Below are 27,326 nucleotides of genomic sequence, written 5' to 3'. Positions count from 1 at the left end.
GCTGCCGCTGTCCCCGGGGCGGGGGTGGGGGTATCCCCGGGGGGGGTATCCCGAGGTGGGGGGGCTGCGTGGGTGCACGCGAGTGGGGCGGCGCTCCCGCGTGGGGGGCAGCTGGCCGGGTGCAGGTTCACACCAAAAGAGAAGAACCAGCAGCAGCAGCAGCAGCAGCGCAGGCAGGTGCCCGATGTAGCTGCTCCCCTCCACCTGCTTCCCTCCACCTTACGCTGTAGAAACAAAACGTACCGAGGGCGCCCGTTAAATTTAAGCTCTATACATAAGCCTGCGTTTTTGGGGATGCGACAGCTTTCGCTGCCAGCCGGCCGAGCCCCCCCTCCCCGAGAGCGCGTGGCGGGGGGATGCTGCTGCGGGACTGACCCTGTGCCTCTGGACTTTGTCTTGCAGGGCTTCTCGAGGAGCGCCGCGCGGGCGTTCGCTCGCTCGCTCGCTCGCTCGCCGGGCCCCGCCATGCCAGCGGCCGCGGGCCGAGCCGCCAGCCCCCCGGACGGCGGCTGGGGCTGGGTGGTGGTGTTCGGAGCGTTCGTTTCTATCGGATTCGCGTACGCCTTTGCCAAGGGCATCACGATCTTCTTCAAAGAAATCCAGGATTTCTTTGGCACGTCCTATAGCGAGGTCGCGTGGGTCTCCTCGATCATGCTGGCCACCACGTACGGCGCAGGTGAGTGAGCCTGCGGCACCCGCCGCCTTGCGACGCGTTGTATGAAACCAGCAATAATCCAGAACCGCTGCTCGGGCGCACCCGGCCGCAGCGGCGGGAAGGGGGCAGAGACGACCTGTTTCGAGGCGCTTCTGCATCGTTTTGACCCGAGGGGGTAGGTTGGCACCCAAATGGCCGTGGAGCACAGCGTGGCCCAGCCGCGGCGCGTTCCCGAGCGCGGGCGCCTTGTCCCGCGGTGCTGGCGCTCGGCCACGAGCTCTCTGCCGGCCTGAGGGAAGAAGCCCGGAGAACCGGCGGGGTATAAAGTAATGAGGTCTGGTTTCCAGCTAAAGGTGAGCACAGAGCGGAGCAATAAATGCAGCAGCTGCTTGTTTACCGTGGCAGGTTATAAGCAGAGCAATGACATAGCAAGAGTCAATCATTCTTATCGCTCACAAAGCAGCGCGTGTAACTTAGCTGTTTTCTTACATTTTTTGATACCGCTGTCATGTCAGACAATGAAAAATTGGGCTGCCTGTGATAAAATCTGAAATGGGATGTAGACGGGAACCGTGCTCTGTAATTGCAGGAAACTTCATTAATATTTTTCCCGGCTATGCAATCAGTTCCAAAAATATTCTTGCTTTTAAAAAGGGACTTTTTTTTTTTTTTTTGGCTTCCTTCAGAATACGCTGTAGTGCTTTTTGGAGAGTGCAGTTGGCAGCGAAAGTTAAGATGCTGTGTACTTTAAAGGTGTGTGGAGCTGAAGCGATGCTTGAATCAAAGCCTGTTGTAATCCACCCTACTGCAACCCGCTACAGAGGCTTGGTCCTGCTGAGAGCAGCTCTGCAAGGCTTCGAGTTTTTACTTAAGAGGTTAGGCTTCCTGCTTTCCTGCTCAGACCCACGTGAACCCACAAACATGGTGCTTCAACGATGAAACTCAAGCTGCTGTTTGGAAAGGCAAGCCGCACGCGAGCTGGTGTCGTCGTCGCGGGCCGCCCGCTGCTCTCGCGCCTCCTGGCCTCCCTGGAGAGCTGCAGAGCCCAAACGGCTCCTGGGCGTCATTCCACCGGAGCTCGTTATTAAATGCATGGAAAAGCACTTTTGCCTCAGTTCCCATAATATAAATAAGCAGTTTGCAATATATGGAAACAGTGTGGCTCCGTATAGGCTGAACACAAGCTAATGGCAAGCACCTAGGGTGCAGCAGGGGAGGAAAGCCCTGCTGCGTGGAGGCTGGCAGAAGGACTGCTTGTCAGTTGGATGCTACTTAAGTCCTGTTTTAAAGGACTGGGGTGAATTTCATCCTGATTAACTGGTTTTAATTTTGATCTCCTGTGACGGGGAGCGTCTCAGAAGCAGTCAACTGTGGGGGAAAAAAAAGGAAAAGCAGCCAGTTCACGTCTTTGGTGCGTTCAGCTGCTTACAGATGAGTGTCTAGGAAGCGGTGTGGTTTAGAAGTCAAAGAGACATGGCTAGTTTTCGGTCCGGAAAGCACGTGACTGTGTGGATGCTGCTGTAAATTCTGTGAGTTGGTACAAAAATTAGGACGTCACTCATTGGGAAGGATTTTTTCTGGGGTTTTAGTATACTTCAGTGGGCTAAAAGTGTCACATGGAGATTAGAGACCACCGTTCATCACCGCGGGCAAAACAGCTCTGCCCCGAGGAGCGCGGTGTCGTGGAGCAATGCAGAGCATGGGCAGCTGTGGTGGGAACTGCGTAAAGCGGTAATGCAGCAGAAAGTGCCCCGAAGTCCTCCTCTGCGAGCTGGGGGCTCCCTTTCCGTCTCTGCAGGTCGTGCCGATCCCTGCTCTGCCTTTCGGCGGCGCCCCGTCCCCCCCAGGGCTTTTGCTGGCCCCAAAGCCTGTGCTTAACGTGCCTGTCTTCGCGCAGCCAGGGGTAGTGTTACGTGTCCTCTGCTGGGCACTACAGGTCTGGAGATGGTGGGCTGGTTTTCCTCAGCCTCACAGCCGCATGGTGCTGGCAGACCTCGGCTGGCTTCGGTGCGAGGCTGGTCGTGGATGTGGAAGCTATAGACGCGCAGTGTTAGGTAAGCCACTAAGGGTGTATACCCTCATGCCGCCGCTCTGACTTCAGCGGCTGAAGGTTGGAGGCAGCAGCCCGGAGGATAGGTCCCACGACTGCATCAGGTGCAGAGCTCCTGCGTCTCTCTAGGCCTCCTGGTACAAGTCAGGGCAGAGGAGGTGATTCTGGAGCAGGTGACGGGTTGGGCTGATCTTGTCCAGCTTCTCCCGTTTGCAGGCTTTCAAACCCAATTCCTTCTCTCCAAGGCTTCAAGCCAGCGCTGTGTGCTGTGAACCTGCGATGTTGCGGTGGAGCGTCTTTTATCTCAATTAACTGAGTTTCTCCTGTCTTTTCGCAAGGAGCTTTAACTTTACCCTGCCTTATGCTGTTACGCTGTAACAGGGGCGATGATAGAAACGGGCACTGTTAGACTTAATTACAGATAATCGTGCCTTTGTACCTCCCCACTCGCCTCATGGTTGTTCGGAGTTATGTCCATTTAATAGTCCTCGCCTCCTTTTCCCTGTTCTTGAGCAAGATTTATGCTTGTTTGATCTTCCCTCTCGCTGGGGCGATGCCCTTGGCTCGCTGCGATGCCGAGTTGCCTAGTGACTGCCGGCAAGGCCGTGGTGGGAGTTTACAGAACATCAAGCGATTGAAGCACGCGTGCCCGGGAGTGTATTTAGCACATCTAATGTGATTGACTGGGCATTTAACGCCAGAGTGGGTTTGACATATGAGCAACTTCGGTGGTTTGGAAACCCTCATTAAAGGAGCTGAGCACCAGGTCCTGCGCGTTGCCAAAGCGCTGCTCCGCTAAGGTGCCCTTAGAGCTGTTAGGATGCCGGCGCTGTAAAGCTTGATTTGCTTTGCTGATAAGTTAGAAAATAATTTGACACTGGGTTTTTGTGAATCTGTTTTTAAAATAAGAAATGCTAGAAATGCCCAAGCAAGCTTTAACGTAGTCCTGAGTAACTAGTAAAGTTGCTAAAAAAAAACCCGAGGATGGTTATCACTGCGGTTTGGCCGTTTCTTCCTTCCTTTCCCCGAACGAGCAGTAGGACAGAGCTATGTCACCTCTGCCTGGAGGCGGCGGCGGCGCAGAGCRTGGCGTGCGGCCCGCCGGGAGTTGTGCCCGGCGTGAGGAGCGTGTCCTACGCGGGACATCAGGCCCCCAGGGCYCCCCCCCCCCCCGTAAGGTGCTCTCCAAAGCCGCCCGAGCAGAGGTCTGACTCTTCTGGGAAGCTAGTGCCGTTGGAAGTCCTCAGGTGTCCCCGGACGGGGGGCTCGGGGTGACCTCGGCCGGGGCGGGCGACGATCGCCTTGTCGCCTCGCGAGCCGGCGTCGGAGCGCAGCGGGGCTGGCGACGCTCCCCGCGCGCTCTTTGGTGCGGGGCCTTGGTTTTCCTCCTGCGCTGCTTACCGGATAACAGAGCTTTTGTTTGCGTTTCGTGCATAATGCAAGCGAAGCTTATTTTCTGAAAATACTTCCCTGACCTAACCCAGACCTCCACTGGAGCAGCTCTGTTGATCTGGACAGCGGGGACGCAGGTTTGCACTGGCCACCTGGGGCTTTGGCTTGCAGCACCACAGCGGCGCCAGGTTTGCAGGCTAAGGCTGACGATCGGCGGCCGAGAAAGTTCCTGCCCTTCAGGTCTTGTTTAATTGCCCTAGGAAGCTATTTTGCGCCAGCTGAGGCTCTGGCAATATATATTGCAGAAGTTTTAATGTGTCTTATCCCCTAGTTTCTTAATCTGGACTACGTTGCAGAAAACAATTTTGTCGCTATACTACAAGTAGTAAAACAGATTAGTGTGCAGTAAAGTGGATTGCTTGGACTTTATGACAGGGTGCTTGTAGTTCTCTCCAACATTGCAATCGCCCTGTTTCTGGTTGCAGAACGAGCTGAGCGGTTCGTGAGCGAAGAGCTCTAGGGAACATTGCTTTTCTCTGACGAAATCCTGCAGGGTGAAACTCTGTCAATCTGATAAGGGAAGATTTCCGTTTTGGAATATTCCTACATTTTTTGTATAGGTGAAGAGCTCTTTCCTTACCCTGAATGAGAGCAGTGTTATGGAGCAGTCTTCTCCTCGTGCAGAGGACAGGATCCCGGATCTGCCTGTGCAGGACCAGGGGAGAGGCCGCCATCCCTTCCCAGAGGTGYTTTCCGCTGTCGCTCGGCTCCTAGGTATCAGGCTCCGGATGCGATGGGGGCACACTGAGGCTGTTAAAATGCGCAGCGCTGTAGGGCGCTACTTAGTCCTGCTGCATGGTCTTTGCAGGGTTTCCTCTGGCAAACCTGCTTCCTTGGACTTGTCACGACGACACAAGACTCGGGCTCCYGAGGTCTGGCCTCACATACAGGCATGAATTTCATTCAGGCAGACGGTCTTAAATAATATAATTGGAAAGCTGAAGCGTGTGGCCTCAATGCCTCCTGACTTGGGCCACGTGCTCCAGTTGTGCCCACAATACCCGAGCTGCCCTTTTTCCRTTTTTAGGGTGACATGTTTCAAACTAGGCCATAGATGAGTCCCAGGAGATGACCATTACCCCGGGAAAGGAGGAGGCAGCTGAGCTCCCAAGAAGCAATATTAATTTGCTAGCAATTTAGTTGCCCTCTTCAGCATCGGGGGAAGCAGCCAAACATTCTGAAAATAAGAAATACTGATGCTACTAATTTAACAGCAGCAATGTTCTTGTAGCTGTTATGGTCTCCTCTAAGGCTTGAAGAGAGGCAAGGTTTGTGGGGAGAAGTAATGTCTTTTATTATGGCCAGCTGTTAGAGTTTGAAAAATGAGCAGGCTTTCTGCCACATGTGCCAGAATAGAGAGAATAATTTAATACCTAGGACAATATCTGCATTTTCAGGTTTTTTATGATGACTGTGTGGCCAGAATGATCCTTTCATCATTGTAATGAAAAAGCAGAAGCCATCTGAGTGAAACTCAGAGACCAAATCCTGACGCAGAGTCATTTCAGCTGCTAAGCTTGAATAGCCATGGCTATAGTAGAAATATGACCTTTTTTTTTTTCCTAATTTTGAGGAATCTCTCTCTCTCTTTTGCAATTGCTGTGCAGCTAGGTCTTGTGTGTGTGTTTGTATATAGCTAGTAGATGTAAGTGTTTGCTGCTTCTGTTGTCCCTTAATACATAAAACATTAAGATGTATCAGGACCTTACACTGTTTTTGTTCGGTATCTAATGCAATGGAGTCTTGCTCTTTGTCTCTGTATGCTATTGTTATACAGCCCCAAACTATCCAAGATGCTGTTTTTACATATCCAGATTTGTATTAAAATTAGGGAATTGCCTTCTCTCTGTTTTGCAAAGACAGAAACAGAGCCACTTTTTGCAACACAACGAAAATGAGAATGTTTTGGAAGTAAAAACTTTATCATGAAGCCAGCCAGTGCTTATTACTCTTGTTATTTATTATTTATCATTTTGAAATTGGATGAAAGTCTGAAGATTTAGTTCTGGAGATGCCCCACAATTGATTCTTTTCTCTGAAGAAACTTTCTCCCAGAGCTTGTAACTCCTTAATAGAGTATCTGCTAAAGCAGCAAGGGAGAGATTGCGCTGTTCTTGGGAAGCTGAAAGTAGACAGTTGACCTTGAACATTTAATCCAAGATTTTATAGCTATATTTTATTACATTGCTAGGATGATAAATTGCAGTGACAGGTTTAGAAAGGACCTTACAACATGCATTGACGTAAAACAATGTTAATAATGAGTTTGATTCTGCGGTTTTTACTTAATCAAAACTGCCCATTTTCTCTCTTCTGGTCTGGTCCAAACCTCATCAAAATCTTCCTCTCACTTGAGAAGACCTCACACAAGGCTCTCCACCCATCTCAAGAGCTTACAAATAGCTGTGAAGGGCCACAGCACTAAAAGGGGAAACTGAGGCACAGGAAGGGAGGTGATTTTTTGTCAAGGACAAACAGCAAATGAGAATCAGAGCTTAGATTAGGACTCAGGAGGTGCAAGCTTTCCTCAAGCCATTTGTGGTTATGACAGGCCCCCGGTGGTCCACAGGGCCAGGGCAGGGTGCCAGACTTCGCGACTGTGTTTCCTACCGAAAGGTTGGTGCTGGGGGTGCTGGGCGATGCCTGGGAAGTTGTGTGTGTTGGGTATTGCCCATTACAGTGGGAACCGCCAGCATTTTGCAGTGGCTTTTTCTGCTCAGAGGCCCAAACTGATGGGAGTCCTCCTCACGGTGGAAAGAGACCTACGTTTGCGTAAGAGCAGGTTGCATGTGCGGAGGAGAAACTACAGCGTTGTCGTCCAACTTAAGAAATACTTTTTCCAAGGCAGGAGTCCTTCTGCAGTGCTGTGCTCACTCACTGTCGCTACCGTTTTCATCCCCTGCTGCTGAGACAGGAGCTGCAGCAGCGTGTGCAGCCGCTCGCACCTCTTCTTTAAGAAACCCGAAGCGCCGAGCCTGCAGGTTCTCACACGAGTAGCTTCGCTCCCAGGAAGCGGAGGGGTTGTCCCTGTGCATTATGCCTGGGCGATCGCAGCGTGGGGTTTCCGTCTTTTTCCCTAACTTGGACTCAACGGAGAAATAAAGAGGTGAGTACGGTTTGCATCCCGCGATGCTCGGCACTTACCGGTACGCGCGTGCGGTGCTTGTGGGCGCTGCACGGCTGGCCCGTCTCCAGCCTTTCCCGTAATGCCACCGCTCCCTCTCGTGCCTCTGCTCCCTGCCTGCCCTCTGCGAGCCCCGTGCGAGGCGTTTTGGGTTCAGTCCCGTCTCCTCGGCACTGGCGTTCTGTGCTGTTTGAGGTGCCCTGGGTGTCCCAGGCGCCGCATCCTCCGGGTGCCGTGTCGTGTCTGACCACCTTGTGGGACATCTCGCTCGCCTGAGGGCGTCTGAAACGGCGCTCGCCACCTCCTTAACCAGCCCTTAGTAGTGAGCGAGGGTCGCAACAGAGAGGAGCGGGGAAAGGAGGGGAGAAGGACAGACGATATTTGCAGTAATGCATCACGTGTCAGCTCTCTCTAATTAAGCACCTACAATATTGGTTCAATCAAAAAATTTCAAATAGGGCTACAGGTTTCCCTGGGCATGTGCTTTTCTGCCTGGAGGTTTTGTTAGGTTGAAACAAGAGTTATCTGTTTATCCCCCATGGATATGCAGCGTCCTGCCACAGCGTTACGCCTGGTGGGCAGCCAGGCATCGTGTCCTGGGCCTGGGCAGATGGTCACCTGCGTACCAGCTCCATGGTGCTGGTCATTACCCTCTCGCGTGCTGCGGCCACCTCGTGGAGTCCCGCCAAGCGTTAGTCTGGCTCCCCGTGTCACTGAAACGACGAGTCTTCCCACGCCGGCGCAATCCCAAGCGTAGCAGCACCGTTATGATCTTGGATTTCGTTAAGAAAGCTGCGTGAAGGATTATTTGATTCCTGTAATGGATGGCACTGCAGATTCATATACTTCTACTGGCTCTCAGAGAGCACTCAAGCCCTGCAAGGTCACCACGTATGTGCTTATATTTTTTATTTTTTTAAATAGCTCTGTTCTAGTTAAAAGCAATAATAGCACTATAGGTTCAGGTGAAATATTTCTGTGTTCGTGGACTTGGTCACAAAGCTTTATCATTCTGTCCTTCATTGGAGCTAGCAAGGTCACCAGGCAAGAGTAATAGAGATGTGATAGACTTAATAAAAACAGAGATTAATAAGAACTAGGAAGAAGAAAGCAAAGGGTTTTGGTTGGGGGCTTGCTAATGCTTCACAGGCAGGTATTAGGTCCAGGAGTAAGTTATAATCCGCTCTGGCAAGTAATGCGTGAGTGTGTTAAAGCTTATTCCACCAGTCAGTACAGTATGAATGTTGTGTTTTGCGACAGGAAGGAGTGTGAGAGCTTTTATGCCAACCTATGCGGCAGTATTGYGATTATTCTGCCCCTGGATGGCCCCAAACATAATTGGTGTCCCGGTCAAATTATGGAGGGCTTCTAGGGTATGGACAAAGCATTTTTGTAAACCTGCCCCGATTTGCTGATTTGCTCGTAGGGCCAGTGGTTAAGACCGCTAGCCAAGAGCTCCTGATCTCAGGGGATAGGTGTTTTGGTAGTGTAGGAGATTCACGTTCTGCAGTTGGACTTCAAATGGAGACAGAGAATCTGGGGAATGGATAAAAGACTGCGGTTCTGCCAAAGCAAAAGGTTAGCTAAAAAAACCCATGGGAAAGAAATTCAAAAAACGTGAAGTCGTGACCTTCAGAAGGTCAGTGGCTGTGATCTGCTGTGTGGGTGCGATCCAAACCAGCTGCCCAGGGAAAACCGCTGAGCACGAGCAGCTGCGTGCTCAGCACCTGGGACGCCATCCCCTTGCAGGAGCAGTTATTTCATTGACTAAATATGAAGTGACACGAAGGACCTTGGCTCCAGCCCCGATTTGGGAACTGTTGGCCTGTGGCTCCTCAGGATGCCGCAGGACCAACACGCGTCAGCTGTGCAATCTGGAAATTGAAATGCTGAGGCGCTGATCAGATAAGATGGCTGGATAAGGAGGAGGACGCTTTGTCTCTTTGAAGCTTGGCCGTCTTCTGCTTTGTGTGTTTGTTTTTTTTTAATCAGGATGCTGCTGTGGCAAATTCATGTATTTCTGCTGGGAGGTCACAGACTCTGGCTTTCCAAGGACGTGTCTGGTGGGTGCAGGGGAGAGGGAGGGCTGCTGCAGCTCTGTTTCTCCACTTCGTTTATTATCCCCACAGGCTTCTCAGCTTGCTCGTGGCCCAGTCCTGCTTTGGAGACCAGCACCGCAGAGGGTGAACTGAGCAGTTTGACGATCGAGTAACGGATGTCCATGCAGTGTCTCCCATGCTTGGGCTGTGCATCTTGAAGGGGTCGTGCTGAGGTTGCCTTGCCCTGCAGCACTTGCTTTAGCCTCTAAAAGCAATGCAATTTCCCCCTTTAATGTACAGACCGCTTTCCTCATCCGAGAGGAGGGAAGAGAGGCATCTTTTAGTGACCTGTTAGTTGTTGGGCCTGCTGTCATGTGTGCTGGACTTACAGCTGCTTATTTAAAAATGATTATTTGCAGTGCAAATTAATAGTAACACAAGGTGTCGGGAAGGTTCAGGGGTGGACTGGTCCTTGGAGTTTGCTCTTTGAGGACTGGCTGAGGGGTATTCGCTACTGTGACTGTCACCTCACCTGTTCCCTGTGCGAAAAAACACCCATTACACTGTATTAGGAACAGGTACTAATAATATTTCTCCGGTAATTTGGACTAGCTGAATGCAGCTTCGGTTACCGCAGGTCAGCTGGCAAACAGCAGTTCTCCGAGCTACAGCCACGTGATTAGTTGCCGCTGTGTGAACAACCACTTAAGAGCACGAGCCCGCTGAGTCCCGGTGCCCGTAGCTCTGTTCTGGCAAGGCAGGAGACCTGCAAAGCTGGAGGTGCAAAGCTGGATGATGCCATCCCTTTCCCCCTGCTTTGCCATGTCACTGCGCCCCGTGCTTTCCTTCCTTTCAGCACCCGTACGGTTAACGGGTGCTGGTTGCTAATGCTGGTCTGCTCTGCCTCGGGAGGCTGGTGTATTCCTGCAGCATATTAATAACGCAGGGGCACTTGCTTTCATTTAAGGGGTAATGAGAAGGTTGCTCTGTTGCAATAGGCTGGTACCCTGGTGGATAAATTACAAGGCCAAAGGCAGTGTTGTTATTCCACTGAGGGAATGAGATTATTACTGAGGAAATTGCAGGACTGCTCCTATCGGTGTTTTACTAAGAGCTTAATAATAGACTTTGTTTTATTAGTATAAATGATTTTCCCCCCTTTCTTCCCGGCTGAGTGCGCTCCACTCCTTATGTCCCCAGTGACTCCCTATAGTCACTGAGCTCCCTAGTGTTATCTGTGTTTTCAAGCAGTTTGGAAAATATTAACTATCTAGGCAGTTCTTTTGGCGCTGACCAAAGTCCCCGTACAGTAAGAGCTCTGGTCTCGGAGCCACTGGTCACTGGGAAGGGAAGGGAAGACTGGGGGCAGCTGGGGTGCACCATGGGGACCTGTGGTCCACGGCAGAGCGCGGGGCTGCTGCGAGTCTCTTATCTTCTGTATGGCCATCCCAGGGCCGTACCAACAGAAATACGATGTTTGCGCTGGCGCGGTGCCACTTTACACCACCAGAAGGCCAGTCTTGTGAAGCAGGGGATAAATCCACGTGGCATGGAGGCCTCTCCGTTTCAGGGTCTGTCCTTCCACATCTTGGTTCTTCACGGTGTGTCTGAAAGCTCTGTGGAGAAATATGCCAGCGGAAATGCGTCTGAGCCAGCGTTCACTGAAAACTGGGAATGATGCTTCTGTTAAAAAAAAAAAAAAAAAAAAAAAGCCACAAGCCAAACTTTACAAAGAAAGCATATATATGGTCCAAAGTATGGGAGAGAAGAACATTTTAAATAGAGCGCTTATTAAAAATACAGTGGTGTTTTGCAGCAAAACTGGAAGTTTTGCACCTCATTAAAAATTCATAAGTCTTATTGATAAAAACAAAAAGGCAATTCAGGTGCCTCTATTTAGTGCTGTTGTACTTGCAGGAGTTAGGGCTGATCTGGATTGATATTTCTTGTTAAATGCCAAGTCTGTGTTCTGATCCCGTCTGGATTACAGTTCAGGGCAGTGGCTCAAAGAGAATAAATGACAAGATGGCCTGGCTTTGCAGAGGAGATGATGGTCCAGGGTATTTTGCATTTTCTTTACAGTTTTACAGTCTCCTCTTAAGGGTCCTTTCCACTTCTGAAAACTCAGAACTCAAGGTGAAAAGTAATTGGACAAGCTAACAAATGAGTTAGGGCTTGCTTTACTTCCCACAGGCGAGTTGCTGTGTTTTGCGTGCCACCAAAATCAGCTTCTTTGACATGGCCTTTCGGGTAGCCGCTAAGAACGAATGGGAATCTGCCACAGGTATGAGGAAAGAGGGGCTTTACGCTGGACAGGCCCTAAACCAGCATGATCTATGTGGGCTGAGGACAGCGCTTTACACCATATCAGTCTTCCGGGGGTGTGGCGATCCCAGCAGCGTCTTTAGGGGATGTTCGGCATGAGCTGCTGTTCCCCAGACTGCCGTGTTTGACTGYGGGCAGAGCACCGCCTCCGTGTGCGCCCTGCTCCGCCAGGGCTCTGGGTGTAAAACCAGGCCTTTCTGAGCATTCCCGGTGGATTGGGCCAACCTCTCTGAGCCGGCGTGGGAAGCGGCAGCGGTCCGGGTATGTCCGTGTGATGATTCTTGGGAGGCAGGAGGCCGAATTAGCTGGCACGTACCCCATGCTGAGGGTGCTGTGCAGCTCCGGGTGCAGGCATCTCTGGCCTGCCCTCCGGTTTGTACCATCTAGGGCTTCCCTGTAGCTTTGCTGCCATTGTTTTTCAGGGAAAAACTAGCAAACTCCAGAGCCGGAAGCAGCGGCGCTTTGCTGCCTTGGCACGGCCGCAGCAGGCAGCAGAAGGAGGCTCAGCAGCTCCGCGTGCCCTCTGCTGTCTCACGTCTGTTGCCTTGCGGTGGATGGTTAACGGTCACCAAGACTGAAAGTTCGTCGAGAGGAAGCAGCTTCCTGCGTCGTGCAATGGGCTGCTTCCTTTCCTAAGGCTGGAAATGCCATCCCTTCCCTCTCCAAACAGCTGCTGCTACCAGCAGTCTTTTGGGGTAATATATTGGGGTGCAAGGCAGTGATTCGGTTTTCCTTCTAATTTCCTCACTAGCGTTTGCCAGATGTCTCGGTTCTGCTGAACCTGGCTTTGCTCCTCGCCGTGACTTTCCAGGGAATCGGTCAGCGTTTGCGTTGCTGATCCTGCAAGGTCGCGCCAAGTAGATGGTGGCTTTCTGAGAGCTTGGCCAGCTGTTCCTCTTGCCCTGTCCTCACCTGACTCTGTTAATTAAGAGACAAAAATCACCCCGACTCCTCTTAGCTCCACATGCCTCCCACTCCTCGGAAGTAAGGATGTTTTAGTTTGGCTTCCAGGACAGGAAGCCTGTGGTTCCTGCACATTTGACCAAGCGGGTATTAGCAAGAAAAGGTGCCTTGGGATCTGAGCTGAACACACTGTTACCGTAATTGGTTTCTGTGTGGTAATATACAGCATCTTTATTCTTTTCATGCGCACTGAATAACTGGTAGATGACAGGTCCTGCTTTTCAATTCCACCGTGTTTCCAGAGGCTGTCAGACTTTTAATTTTTGCAATAGCTCCAAGCCAAGCAATAATCGTGTTTCCTTTTTCCCCCAACTGCGGTCCTGGCTTTGTTGTTCGCTCTTCTTAATTCCTCTGCCTTGCCTTGAGCTATTTGATGTTTTCTGAAGCTGCCCAGAACACTGCTGTTAAAGTTACCTAATGTTTGATGGCTAGTCAGCATATAAATGCCCTCCTACAAGAAAAACACTGTGGGTGGCACGTGGCTGGGTGGCAGGAGAGGTGCATCTGGACCTGCTTGGTGTAACACAGATCACTTAAGACATCTGGGCCGGGTGCAGGTGTGCGTGCCTGTGCTTTGTGTGTCTGCCCGGACTGGCTGGATGTGCACGCTGAYGTGTGCACAGCAATGTGACATATTGCACGTTCCAGTTTCTGCAGAGACGGGACAGCTTTTGAAAGCCTGCTCCATTAAAGCCTATGGACAATCGCCTGTAAACTTCTGTAGTGCCAAATGATTTAAGTGGAAGTAATTTTGGGGATGTGATTTTGTATTGCATCAGTGCATTCGAAAGGTCTGCTCAGGACTATTAGAAAACCTTGGTCCTAGGAGCAGCAGCTCAGGGGAGTTTGGTTTCCTGGGCTGGGTTGGGTTTTCTGGTGTGTAGTGTGAGGTCCAGCTGCTGCTTTTCCTGCAGGTAGAGGACTCGTAATGGCCTTCTCTGTGGACGCTGCAGTGTCTGGAAAGGTTTAGTCCAGATGCTCTGCTTCCATCTTTCTCCTCTAACTGGTTGAGTTCAGTATCTTAGAGGTCTCAGACCCTCAGTCATAGATGGTTGAAGCTGGCCAGTGAGATCAAACAGTCACTCACAGACGCGTGTGGTGATCCCATAAGCCGTGCTTCTTTAGAAAAGCAGGCTGAAAGGTCCTTGGAGCTGAGGTTTCAGAGTGTGAAGGAGAAAGGCTTATGTTGCCTCCTAAGTTTGTTGCAACTCCTTGCCGAGGAGCCCAAGCAGGTCACACCTTTGGGACCACAGCTCTCACGCCAGGCCAGGCCAGGCAAACAAATGAGTCTGGCTATCCCTATGTAAAGCTGATAGCTCTGATTGTAAAAGATGAAGTCTGCTTGCTGAAGATTGCGCAGACCTGCTGTAAAGCCACTGCCGAGAGATCAGACTGAGTGTCACACCTGGCCAGCAGAGACAGGACAGGGCCACCCTCACAGGAGCAATTGCATTTTTGTGGCTTAACAAGTTACCGGTTGTGGGTTAAGGACACCATGCATTCATCGAGGCTGCCCCAATTGTAAAGGAAGGGTGCGCTCGTTTGGCACTGGGATATGAGCTTTCCCCTTCTCTCTCCACCGCTGCTACATCTGCTGCAGCCTCCACGCTGGGTTGTCCCCGTAGAGGGGAAGGCAGAGCAGCGTGTGTCCCTGCCGCAGCCTGTTCCAGTTCACCATGCACTGTCGGGGCCCCAAGTCATCCATATTGATGGGTGAAGCCAGGGTGACGGCTTATGTGCTGGAGTGAGAGGGACGTGGTCCCTTCTCCCATGATGGACACTGCAAGAGCGGAGCGTATGTGAGCATTTTGTTTCACCTCTCATCGCAGGGACTTCTCTTCCCAGCAAATGCCCCCAAGTCAGGGCAGGAGAGGGGCCTTAGCAGGAGCTTTACAGGCTTTGCATGCTCTGCTCCGCGGTATGACGTCCCATAGTTTTAAGCTTAATGTGAAAGCACCCTTGTAGCAGGAGAAGGGAATTGAAAGCACATTTTGTTATTTGGGTTATTAGATTGATTCTGGAGCAATGCGGACATGTGGAAAATTGAAAAATGGAAAACTCGTGTCCCCTCAGGCTGCAGATGAATGGGTTGGTGCCTTTCCTGAGGAACATTGGCTCAGTCTGTTGAAATGCAGGACACTCTGAGGCAAACTCAAGCGTCATGAAAGTCCAGATTACACAGCTACTGAGGTGTTGCTAGGTCTCTGCTTGCAAGTATGTCATTTATGAGTGTTTGAACTTGCACAAGTCTAGCTGAAAGTATTTTACATGTTACAGATATACTGATAGGCCTCATTCCCTAGATTAAACCAGTCACACCTACTGTGTTTTATTCTTGCACATTGTAACAGCTAAGGTCTTGTTGGGATGCTGCCCAGCACACTGAGTGGATATTGGGGTTTTCAGGTCCTGCACACGTCAGGGTATCCAGAGTCTAGAAAGACTTCTGCCTCTATTTCTGACTTAGTTTCTTTAATCAAAGATAAATATCCTGCCTAATGGCTCTATGGTGAGGTAGATCCCATAGTCAAACTCTTCAGAGATGCCTGTGAGCTTAAAATACCCATTTCCAGTATTTTGTATGTGGATACCATGGGCTATTGATAACTGCAGGAGCGAAAGCAAACAGGTGCACTAGGTTCAGAAACACGATTGCTGTATACTGAGAAGCACCATAAGTACTAGGTGTATGAAAAGATACTAAATGCTGCTTATATCCCCCTGCCTCATTTCCCTTACTGTTTTTGCAGCATTTTGTTTCAAGGTTTTGGGGCTGATACAGATTCTTTTTCCTACCTCTCATAGCTTGACTTCTGAACCAAACACCCTTTCCTGCTCAGTTTGCTTTCTCTAATTCTAATTTCGCAACCTGATCTGACTTCAAGGTTCACTCTGCTTTGAGCAGGGGTTTGACCGGGCACCTCAAAAGGTTCCTCCAACATAAATTATTCCATGATTCTGATTTTTATTGGTCCTCCAGCTATTTGAGACTACTATACCAAAGAAATCCCTTCTTTCCTCTTCTGCCCAAAGCTGTCTGCGTGTTTCACTTCCTCAGATTTCAGTGCTTCCTTTCAGTGTCTACATTCTTCTGCCATTTCCCTTTTTCACAATTTCGCGCTTTCCTGAACCACCTCTTTTACATAAATGTAAAATCAGGCTGGTTCTTTTGAGCTCCAGCTAATCCATCATACCAAACTGTTTCCACCTTCGTTGACTGCTATTAAGATTTAATTAACAACCGTTCTGTTGGAGCATCAGTCAGCTGGCCAGGAGTATCGGAACTGCATTAAAAAGAGGCATTAAAAATGCAACAGTATTCACGATATCAGCCTTGTAATATGAACCAGTGTTTCATGTTTAGCATCCTAATAAATCAAGAAGTTCCTCTGTTTGGATCATATGTTCACCTGATATGGTATTGCTGTTTTCCTTCTCTGTGGACACCTTAAAGTCCTTGGGGCAAGGACCATCACCAATTGCACATAACCACCGTGTGGCATGAGACATGCAGCCGTCTCAGCAGAGCACTCCACGTGATAGAGGTCATCTTCCTCTCCTTTTCCATTTTGTTCCTGAAGTCATTGTAGAAGCTGTTAGCAGCAGCTGAAGGGTGCTGACATTGCAGAGTTTTACTTGCCTTGTATCAAACATGCCCTTCTGTCAGAGGATACCTACCTGAAAGATTATTTGGGTTTTTTTGCACTCTTTCCCCAGGTCCTATAAGCAGTATTTTAGTGAACCGCTATGGCAGCCGACCCGTGGTTATGTTTGGAGGCCTGCTCTGTGGCATAGGGATGGTCTCAGCCGCCTTCTGCACCAGTATCCTACAGCTCTACATCTGCGTGGGCTTCATCACAGGTAAGAAGAAAGCATCTGCTTTTCCCTGCACTTGAGGCTCGCTTCCGACTGCTCTGACACCTTCCCTCCTGTGCCTTGGCCGAAGGCAATGGCGGAACCCAGGCAGGCCAGGGGATGTGCACATATAAAATTCTGGTGGGATAAGGGCCTTTGCTTGCTAACTGCTCCAGCTGAGCTGTAGCAAAGAGCATATTTCTTGCAAAACTCCATATTCCTTGCTAAACATAGTGGGTAAAATCTTTGCAGATGAGTGGCAGTATGAGAGTGGTCATTAGTGCCCTCAGCCCTGCCACACTCTGCCCTGGGCAGATAGGAGTTCTCTACGACTGAGAAGAAAGCACCAGTGACCCTATATGACTATGTATGTCCATATATTCTGTCTATGAGATATATGAAATGCAGATGAGATTTCAGTGTGGATTTGTTGKTGGTGGTGGTGGGTTTTTTTTGCTCTTTGCCTGTTTGTGACATTAGGAGGTTCTTTATCTGAAAAAAATAACCACTAGAGTATGTGGAAAATGTGGAATATTTTCCCTGAAATGTAGTTCATTTTTTTTCCCTATCAAAAAAAACCCTCTATTTCCTCACTGAAGTTCTGTATTGAAATATGTATTTCCATATTGAAAACTAACAGGAGAAGGTATAGGCTCGGTCCATCACCTTTAAAGTCTACAGGTGCTAGGTCATTGCTTTCAAAGGTAGATGGATCAGAGTCCTCTATCTGCGTGAGTATTGGTGCTCAATTGTAAGCTGCATGCTTACAATAATTCTGATAATTTTGGCTAAGGTACTGCCAATGTTTCTTCCAGTGCAACTACAATATCTGCCCCAAAAGATGACACAATGAGTTCAAAATTGTCTTTCTAGGTTGCAGGGTGTGTAGTTTAACGAATGTTCTCCCCGTCGCTGCAGCTGCATTGGGTATTGGTGCTATCTGAACATGAAAAGTATGAGCTCAACATTTAAAATCAATAAAACTGGCTGCTAGCAAAGTAAGTTGGGACAGAAAGTTTGTCACCCTGTTCTCTTACACCAACATTGCTTTATTAAATCTGCACAGTGGCAAAGAAATCCCCATGTAGGATTCCTTCTATTAAGCCCTTRTCTTTCCACAGAGAGCCACTGTAGTCAGTTGAAACTCTGTTATTATTGAATGAATAAATCTTGCAGATTCCTTGAAAGAGATTCCAGAAGCAAAACAGCAAGAAGTAAAAATCACCAATGCCTCCCATGGATAAATTCAAAAGTAGGCTGTCGATGCCTGGGCCTGCAGCTTTCCCTTCTAAACAAGGTCCTTTAGCAAGTTGTCAAACACTAGGTTAGCACATGGAAAACATAAATCCTTTGCTATTAATATCTGCATTTTGGTGAGCAGAAAGGCTCAGACATGGAGCACTGCTAACAGCCTTTTGGGGGGAGTGAGGCAGTTGTCCTAGTTGTGTGGAGTGAAGTCTACTGGTAACGTACATCTGCGCTGGTCCACACCAGCCAACTGACTTGGAGGCACAGTACTTACTGTAGGGACAACTGTGAAACAAAACTGCTCCTTACGGAGACAAAAAATCGTGCTGTTTGTATCACGCCAAGGCTCCAACCAAGTTTTGACTGTTCCAGGTGCTGCATAAAGCTGTGAGAAGGCAGCAGGTCCTATTTTCAAGGGCAGTTTGGTGCCTAAAAAAGGACTTACCTAACCGCAATGGGTCTTGGGTTTCTGAGGATGCTGCTGCTCTTCTTTGGTTCCTGAATATCTGTGCCAATCTGGTCCTGCTGCCCGCTCCAGAGAGCTGGTAATGCAAGTTGTGCACGATGAACACAACCCTTCTGGCAGTGTCAGAGTGCCCAGGGGAAAGCTGCCTCCGTGTCCCCCTTGTCACCAATGCTGTGATGCTTCCTCAGAGCAAAGCATATTTTTATTTGTGGACCTCTTTCCCTCCCGCATGTTGAATGACCACATCTGTATGGATGGAGCCTTAGCTAATAACCCGTCAGCTCCAGGCATGGCGTGTGTACTGGGGAATATTAATTTGACAAAGAGAGGGAGACACTTCTAATTCAGCTAACATGGTTGATGCTTCTAATTACGCCTGAAGTGTTTTTCCTGCTCAGGTCTAACATGGAAGCATTCAAGGACAATTATACGAAGCTGCCTGCTGATCGCACGGCTGAGACGGCTTTACTGTAAGAGGAGAGAGACTTTTGTAAAAGCAATTTGCAATGAATATAAAGCAACCTGTAAACATCGTACTTTTTCTAGCCTCCTTCTTAGCATCCTGAAAAGGAAACACACTGATGTAAAAGACCATGCTCATGTAATTCTCAGGGATGGAGATAAAAAGAAGATAGTTGGTACGAGGAGGTCTCTGCTGCAGTCCTGTGCCTTTGGCATATTAATCGAAATCTCTTCAGAGGAGCAGAGCAGGAAGTATCTGTTTACAGTGGAGGGATTAGACACAGCAATCTCAATTGCTTTCTCAATTATGTCTTTTCCATTTGTATGCAGATCAGGGGCCCGGCTCTGCCATCAGAGGCAGGTCTGAAGCAATGCTGTCCTTGGTGGGAGCGGTGGGTTGCAGGGGACGCTTTCTTTTGCATGTGCTGTAGCAGCCAGGTTCTCTTCTGCAGTGATGGTTTGTTTCCCTATAGCACTTTGAAGAAGTAGTGGGGTTTCCAAGCTGGTGTCCTGGATGACTGCCAGCTCGGATGCGTGAGACAGGCTTTCAGGCACACAGGCCCTTCTTCATGTCTGAGATAGAAGCAGCCAGTTTCAAAGCTAAATGCAAGCCGATAACCATTGGTCAGAGTTTAGTTCAATCCGTATCAGTTAGACCACTACAAAATAAAAAGGGATCGAGGATGAAGCATGTTGCCTAAAGAGGCTGAAGGCTTTGCCTGGACTCTCAATGTTTAGCGCTGAAGTAGCTGGTGGGCTCTTCCCTTGCTACAAAAGGAAGAACAGTATCAATAGCTACTCAACGCAATACTGTAGCACCACTTATTTCCAACTTCTGGTAATGAGGGAGATGTATTCAATATAGGGAAAGATGCTCCTCTGGCACAGACTTACTTCTGTTCATATGGCACCACCAATGGGCCTCTCTGTCATTCCTTGGGGAGAAAATGGGGTTATCTGAGGAACAATTTCAGTCATGGGAATGCTGCTATAGTTCCTGCAAACTGGGATAAAATGGATATAAATATTTCCATCTGAAGTCAGCCAAAAGCTTAAAGTAAATTGAAATTCTAGTCAGTCAATTTGAAACTCTCCAAATTTAATTAATGGGAAGAGCATGAGGTAATATTAAATTAGATATGTCTGACTTGCAAATTAATGTTCACATAATAAAAGATTCTAGTTGATTATTGGTTAAGTGGGTAGCTGGCAGCCAATCTAATTTTCGTTCTCCTCTGAGGGGTTCTTTTGGCCACTGCATGTGGTAGATCCTTACCAAAAATGATTTTGTGAAAATGAATTTTCAATTCCTGCGCTAACCTAACACCCTGGGAAATACGGAGTTAAAGCAAACTCTAATCCACTGTATTGCATCTTCTCAGGTGAAACTAATTCCTATTTCTGAGAGCTGGCAAAGCTATTCTTTCACTAATGCTGTGTTTTGCCTCCATAGTTTCCAGGTTGGCCCTCTTCACAGGGATGAATTTGGCCACTTATGTGTGACGTATGGTCTGTACTTCCCAAAGATATGCCCTACCAAATATATGGACTATCTGGAAGAAAAAGTTTATGCTAAGAATGTGTTTCCTCCTACCAAGACAATACTAATATGTTCTGTTTTTTTCAATTTCCTTTTAGTGTGTTAAACTTCTAAGTCATTTTTAATAAACAAATCCTAGATTTGGCAAAAGACATAATTTTGTAAAAACATTTAAATTTAAGCTATCCAACATCAGTTGAATTCTGCTGCATCAGTTGGATTCTATTATATCAGCTACTAATGATAGTGTTCTTTAATTAATTTTGAGGACCTTGACCTTTCTAAATTCTCTTCTGTAAAGCAATATGCCTAATTATGTACTGCACAGTTAAACAAACTAATTATATAGACTAATGAACAAGAAAAAATCTGCATGACCCTATTTTCAGGATTCATGTTCTCTGGTATAATCACTTCAAGGATTACACTTCTGCTTTGTTCTAATGTGGCTCATTCTTTCCTAGATGATAGGGCGGAAGATATGTGGCATGATTTTTAAATGTCATTTTGATGAAGTTCTGATAATTTAACTTTTTAAGGAAACACGGCACATAGAAATTTTGAAAAGAGAGATTACTTACCAGTGCTCTGCAACAGAGCCCCAAAAATTTCAGACTGCCACAGCATTCAATAGCTCTTCTTTCACATTTCACCTGTGCAAGAAAAGCTAGTTAACCATATTAGCAATGTAGATTTATAATACCATTTATATATCTAAATGCAAGAAAAATAAATTTTAATTAAAAGAAACATTCTAGGGTCCTGTTTAATTAGCATCTTCAGTAGCTGTTTTGCTGTGTACTTGCAGACCTCTTAATCTTTTGCATCAGATCCGAGTCGCTCATGTCACCACATTAGTAGTGGAAGACACAGCTGAGGCTACGTTTCGGGGGAGAGGTCTGTGTGCCCTCCAGCATTTGTTAAGGGTGGAGTTTCGATTTAGTACAAAGCAAACTCTTGGAGGTAGGGTTTGCYACCCAAGAGATTTGCAGCCCCAAAGGAAGGGATGTTCTGTGACCCAAAGCACCTTTCTGGGGGCTGGTTCCCCAGATTCAGCAGCAAGAAGTTTAGGGATATTTTGAGAAAAATTTCCATCTAGGCTATCATGTTGAAGAGCCACCAGTGGACTGATTCTCCATGAACTTACCTAAAACAGTGAGCTGAGGATAAAAGGGTCTCAAATCTTCCTTTGTGTATCTCAGGGTTTTTTCTCCATTCCAGGATTGGGCCTTGCTCTCAACCTCCAGCCATCCGTGATAATCATAGGGAAATACTTTTTAAAAAGAAGACCCATCGCAAACGGCCTTGCTATGGCGGGGAGCCCCGTGATGCTTTGTACCCTGGCTCCTCTCAACCAGTTCCTTTTTGACAATTTTGGCTGGAGGGGCAGCTTTTTAATTCTTGGGGCAATTTTATTAAACTGCTGTGTGGCAGGAGCTCTCTTCAGGCCCATTGGGGTGGCCAAACAGTCGGTCAAAAACCAGATGATTGAGGAAGGGAAGGAGGCTCCGAAAGAGGAGGTCACCAAGATGTCCATGGAAATGAGCAATCCCGCATACGCCCCTGCGGAGACCAAAACGGAAGAGGAAGAAGAAAAGGACTGTTGTGAAAAAATCAATCGGTACCTTGATTTTTCCCTCTTTAAGCACAGAGGGTTCTTGATTTACCTGATTGGAAACGTGCTCATGTTCCTGGGGTTTTTTGCCCCCATCGTTTTTCTGGCACCATATGCAAAGCACATCGGCATTGATGAATATTCAGCCGCTTTCCTCCTTTCGATTCTTGCCATCGTGGATATGATCGCCAGGCCTGCCACTGGCGTCATTGCGAACAGCAAGTGGGTCAGGCCAAGGATTCAATATTTTTTCAGCTTTTCGATTGCTTTCAATGGTGCCTGCCACCTGTTGTGCCCCCTGGCTTCAGGCTACACGGGGCTCGTCGTTTACTCCATCTTTTTCGGCTTGGCCTTCGGCATGGTCTGTGCCATGCTTTTCGAGACGCTCATGGACCTCGTGGGAGCTGCCCGGTTCACAAGCGCCGTTGGCCTGGTCACCATTGTGGAGTGTTGCACCATCCTACTTGGGCCACCGATTGGAGGTGAGTGCGTTTCCCCCTGTAATTCCACGGGGATGATGTTCCTTGCTCAAAGGGCCTATATTTGTCCTCTTGCAAGCACAGTTTGTAAGAAGTGGTTCTAAATGTGTTTTCTCTGCTTCCCACCCTTTTTTTCCATTAGTAATTAGAAAATGCAGGTCCTAGATTTCTGCTYCAGCATTTCGTCTTTACTCCTTTCTCTGTAGTACTCCAATTGAAGTCAACAATTTGGGGAGTGATCTGGTTGCAGCAGGAGGATTTTAGTCCCTGATCCTTTCAGACACTTAAACTGAACTTGTACAGTGGGACTCGCACTCACAAAGGAACCTGCACTTCAGGTGATTTCTCCTGGAAAGCCTGTTGCAAAAGGCTGGAGTCCACCATAATTTAAGTTCAGTAAAGCACTATGAAATCCTTTTCTTGACTCAAGCTCAGGGTCTTAATTAATATTTGCTATTTGTCTCTGAGGCTATGCTGGATCCAGCAATCACATGTAAATATTTTAATTTTGGTTTCAATAGTTTACAGTGAAGGTAATTCTTGAGTATTTCCATTTATGAATTTCTGTCATCTCTGCACTTCTGATAGATTTGAGGCTGTTCCAAAAATAAATTGTGTTTATTTTTGGTGGCACAGTATTTGTTTTGAACAGATTTGATTTTTTTTTACTAATTGAAAAATATAACATATTAGAATACTTAATAGAGTAAAAAGCAATTATGAAAATGACTGAGATCTCTGTTCTTTTTCTTGTAGAGTATTTCCTCACCTATGAAAAATTCATCCTTTGTTTGTCTTGTGGTCTGTGTTTAGAGAGATGCTGAAAACAGCCTGACCCTCCGCTATTGTTGTGTGCTGAGCATACTTTTTGGTGCTAGGCCCTTGTGACTGTAGTCCTTAGTCTCATTGTGCTCTGTTATATTTACTAGCCACTGCTAGTTCTTGGCTTTGAGAGAGCTAGGTCCAGCCTGCGCACTGCAGTTCATTTCACTGCAGTCTCTATGCGTGTCTGTAGGGCCCCAAAGGACGCTCAGGGAAAGTGTGCAAGAGCCAGAGACCCTCAAAGGTCCATGCTGACAATATTAAACCCTCCAGCAATGCCTATGGGCATCTGAAGATAAGTGGTGCCGTGAGCTCCTGTGATTTTAAGAGCCTCGTCTTGTTTCCCTCTATAGCACGTGTTCAATTCTTCTTTTTCTATGAAGAATGCACTATGTCTGGAAGACACAATATTTGAATCCGGCATTTGGCTCTAGTAGAGCCAAAATCCCGTCTGACTTGGCTATGAATTAAATGAGTTTGTAGGTGACATCCTATCAGTGTACAAATATCATCCTCTCTATGCAAATTTGCATTTCACCCGTATGCAAGCTAGAATAACTGGTTTATTAACTGGTCACCTTTAGGTATGCTGTACAGTTAAAATACTTAACTAGGTTGTGTGTTCTGTATGTGTTTGGATATATAAAAGTTAACCTCTGCTAATTCTTTTGAATGTGACAGCATTTCCAAATAAGTTTAAAGACTGCACAGACAGAAAGCAGGATAAATCCATTTCCTGGATTCAAAACTTGAGAGCTGGCTAAGCTTCTTATTCAATATGACACATCTGCAGAGCCATTTAATTCTTTGTATTACCATGTAGTGCATAGAGTGTGACAGAGGCAGCTGTATCCTCTTGTTTTCTTAGAGTTTCATTATTTAATTAATGACAAACAAAAGAAAATACGATTTAAAAATGACCATTTCTGAGTTATATAATTTTCTGTGTGGAAGATTAAGTTAATGACCACAGACTGCTAATGAGGCTAAAACAGTTCTGTGTAATACTCAGTAATATTAGTTTTGTAGGGTTTTCCCCACCATTTTAATAAGCAGCAAATTTATTGGTTCTTTGGCATTTTAATAACCTACTGCAGGGTTCTGCTTTAATGAACTAAGTAAATTGTTCCCAGTGTGTTTTATGACTTTATCTTATTCTCGAAGGAAAAGAGGCGAGACTATCCTACTGTTGAATTTTCCAATACTCTACTCATTAAAACTCTTGTTGAAACCTATTTAGGAGACCTCTAGGTCATCCTGATTAGCAGAAAAGGAAAAATTGTTGCAATTAGCATTTGGTTGATGTTTCACGAGTAGCATGAAAAACACAGTGCATTTAAAATAGTGTACCAAGACATGTAGGAATGATTCAAGAAGAACTGTTGACCAAAAACAGTTAAAATGGTTATTTTTGCAATCAGTAAATCTATTTAGTAGCCATAAAATCCCTTGTTAGTGTGAGTATGTGGTGGAATAATTAATCATCAGATTTTCAGCATTAAGAGTCAGTCAGGAAGTAAAGATCCCTCTTTTTAAGGAGAAGAATATATTCCAGAAAGTCGGCGAGGTAATGGATGATGAATGAGTTTAAAGCAGGACTATCTGTACTATGAAGGCCCGGTTAGAAGTAGGTCTTACTTTAATTAGCATCTGGGATGTTAAGAATGGTCCATGTTACTCCAGTAAATGGGAATTAATACTCAGGATCATAATCCCAATAACGTTTGCATTACATTCTGACATAATGGAGAACACTGACATTTCAATTAAGCCATCTCCCTTCAATTATTCTGTAACTCTGTAGCTGAGGCATTAACCTTTGAGAGGAACCTGTCACGTTTGTCTTGGCACTGAAATTATCTGACGTTGACAGCATCATCTTTGCTTTCCCTGGAACTAATGTTTTTCAGTTCCACGCAGTGTCCTTTCATCTTCAGGTCACAGGTTTAAATGCAGAAAGGGCAGCCGTGACCAAAAGCTGAGTACCCTCTGATGCTGGTGAATGACCCGTGGTAAAATRAATTGGTGGGTCTTAGTCAGTAGTCTGAGATGAGACTCAGTGGCCAGATGTCCACCTCACAGAGGTCTTCCTGAAAGCTGCCACTTTTGTTGGCAGCCTCAGCACTACCAAGTTGGATGGATGTCATTTACCTGATCGGGTGATTGCTGAAGTCGATAGAAAGACTGCGTGCAAGCTAAGCAATCATGGGGTTTTGTTTCTGCAGGGAAAAATAGATGTGCCTGAAAAATCCAGAGGTTACAATGCAGGTTCTCTGTCCCCTTCTGCTTAACTGTACAAATCATTGATAATACCACTGACATTAATGCAGCTACCTGCAGGCTGTAAAGTGGAGCATGTGTGAAGTATTTGCAGGATCAGAACTGAACAGATCAGACGTATAAAGAATGTCTTATTTTATCCTAACGCCACAAGAGTGTCCCTTTACATTTAGGAACTGCAAACGCAATATTCTTGCCTTTATCTCTAAATTTCTTTTTTTAATTTATATTTTACAGGAACCATTATCGATACCTTTGGGGACTACAAATATATGTTCATTAAATGTGGAGCTGTGATGGTCTTGGCAGGAACATTCCTATTCATCATGAATTACTATAATTATCGTATGCTTGCCAAAGAGGAGAAGGAAAGAAAGGCAAAAGAAGAGGATCCTAAAATTGTAAGGACAGAAAATGAAGGTAGAAGTAACTGGAACAAAGAAACCCTACAGGATGGGCCTGAGCTGGAACCTTTGAGAGATGAACAAGAAGGACTGAAGAYGGAAGTGAATGGCACAAATGAAGTTTAAACCTGTTCTAATGAACTGAACAGGAAATTACTTCTGAGTTGCTTAAGTTGACTCTAGCTGTGAAATCACACTAGGTTTTCAAATTCTGCCTTATGCTCTGCCACGTGCATCCTCTTCTTTGTCTTAGGAGACGACTAGGACAGAAACAAGTCTAGCTGCTTATAAAGTGCTTGGACACACAGTGGTATCCATTCATATACCAAAGGTCCTGCACCGTTTTGCTTATGTATTTCCCATAGGTTGAATGGGAGTGTAACCAATGCTCCAGTCTTATTCCCAGTACTACAGATCTATTCGGTGAATAGGCCAATGGCCATCAGAGTCAATGCAGAGCCCTTCCCACAGCTTGAATTGGCTGTGCATTAAGTACTATGACGGCTGGATCGTCTCGTGATGCAGTCAAAACACTTGTACTCCCTGGTGCTCATAGAAAAGATCAAAAGCCTCTCTTGTCTTCAGCGTGTTGGACTGCAGCGTCAGAGCTATCCCAGGATTTGGTGCTGCCTTCCACTGGCGGCTGCGCTGTGACTTACACCTCTGTCTCATGGAAATGTAAAATCGAGCTTATGCTTGACTTTAAATACAAAATGAGCTAGAGCTGCTTGAACCAAAGGAGGGCAGTGCATGCCTGTGCATGAAGCGGCAGCAAGGCAGCCTGTCCTTGTGAAGAGCTTGTGCTAGGAAGGTGAAGGCTTGGGGTCGCTCGCCCTGGCTTGATCAGGGACCTCTGCATTTAGCAAAATGCCTCGAGAAAGGTGGCGTTGTGCAGGGGGCCGGCCCAGGGCCTGCATACTACAGGCGTCCTTCCCCTCCCTTTGCCTGAGAAGGGCAGATCATGAGAGGGCAGCGCTACGCGGCACTGCTTCAACTTTGAGCAGCATTCAAACTGTGCAAAATTCTTTAAAACTTACCCAGAGAGGCTAGACAGTYCTTATTATCCAGTATCTGAGTGCCTTACAGTTTTTACCATGCTTTTTCTTTCTTTTAAAAGCACAGTAAGGGCTATTATTATTAATTAATGRTACAAATGAAGAAGTGAAGCACAGAGCAACTACAGGCATCAGCGTGTCAGTGAATAATCCTTCGGCACGCTAGAGCTGCAATGGGATCCGTTGCCCCGAGCCGGGAGCCTCGGACCCCGACACGAAGGAAGTCATTGGCAAYGGGGAAGGGGAGCTGAGAGCCTGCCTGCCGAGCAAAGGTGTCCCCTGATCACTTGTATTTTCTTGTACAAATTCTTTTCATTGAAATCCTTCATTCCACTAAAGAATGATGGCRTTTGGTCATTGACTTCAGTAGGACTTGAATTTTATCCTTATGTAGTATCTTGCATTTTCTCTGAAAAACAAAATCCATTCAATATATTTAGGGTTTTGTTGCTGTGTTTTTAATATTCTCTTTTGCTGTCAATTATATCTATG

General features: G+C 47.1%; 1 protein-coding gene across 1 annotated transcript in view; it reads left to right on the top strand.

The window, feature by feature from the left end:
* LOC112970534 (monocarboxylate transporter 2-like) overlaps positions 1-26,622 on the top strand; it is a 41,026-nt gene extending 14,404 nt beyond the window's left edge. Inside the window, exons 4-6 of the mRNA XM_026075018.1 lie at positions 16,326-16,469; positions 21,401-22,276; positions 25,613-26,622. Of these exons, the coding sequence (XP_025930803.1) occupies positions 16,326-16,469; positions 21,401-22,276; positions 25,613-25,905 (1,313 nt within the window). The 3' untranslated portion in view covers positions 25,906-26,622. The remainder of the gene's footprint in view (positions 1-16,325; positions 16,470-21,400; positions 22,277-25,612) is intronic.
* Positions 26,623-27,326: the final 704 nt, after the last annotated feature.

Source organism: Apteryx rowi, unplaced genomic scaffold (assembly GCF_003343035.1).
Source record: "Apteryx rowi isolate R43461 unplaced genomic scaffold, aptRow1 scaffold_4, whole genome shotgun sequence".
In the NCBI taxonomy this organism is placed as follows: Eukaryota; Metazoa; Chordata; class Aves; order Apterygiformes; family Apterygidae; genus Apteryx; species Apteryx rowi.
This window is presented reverse-complemented; position numbering and strand designations above follow the sequence as displayed.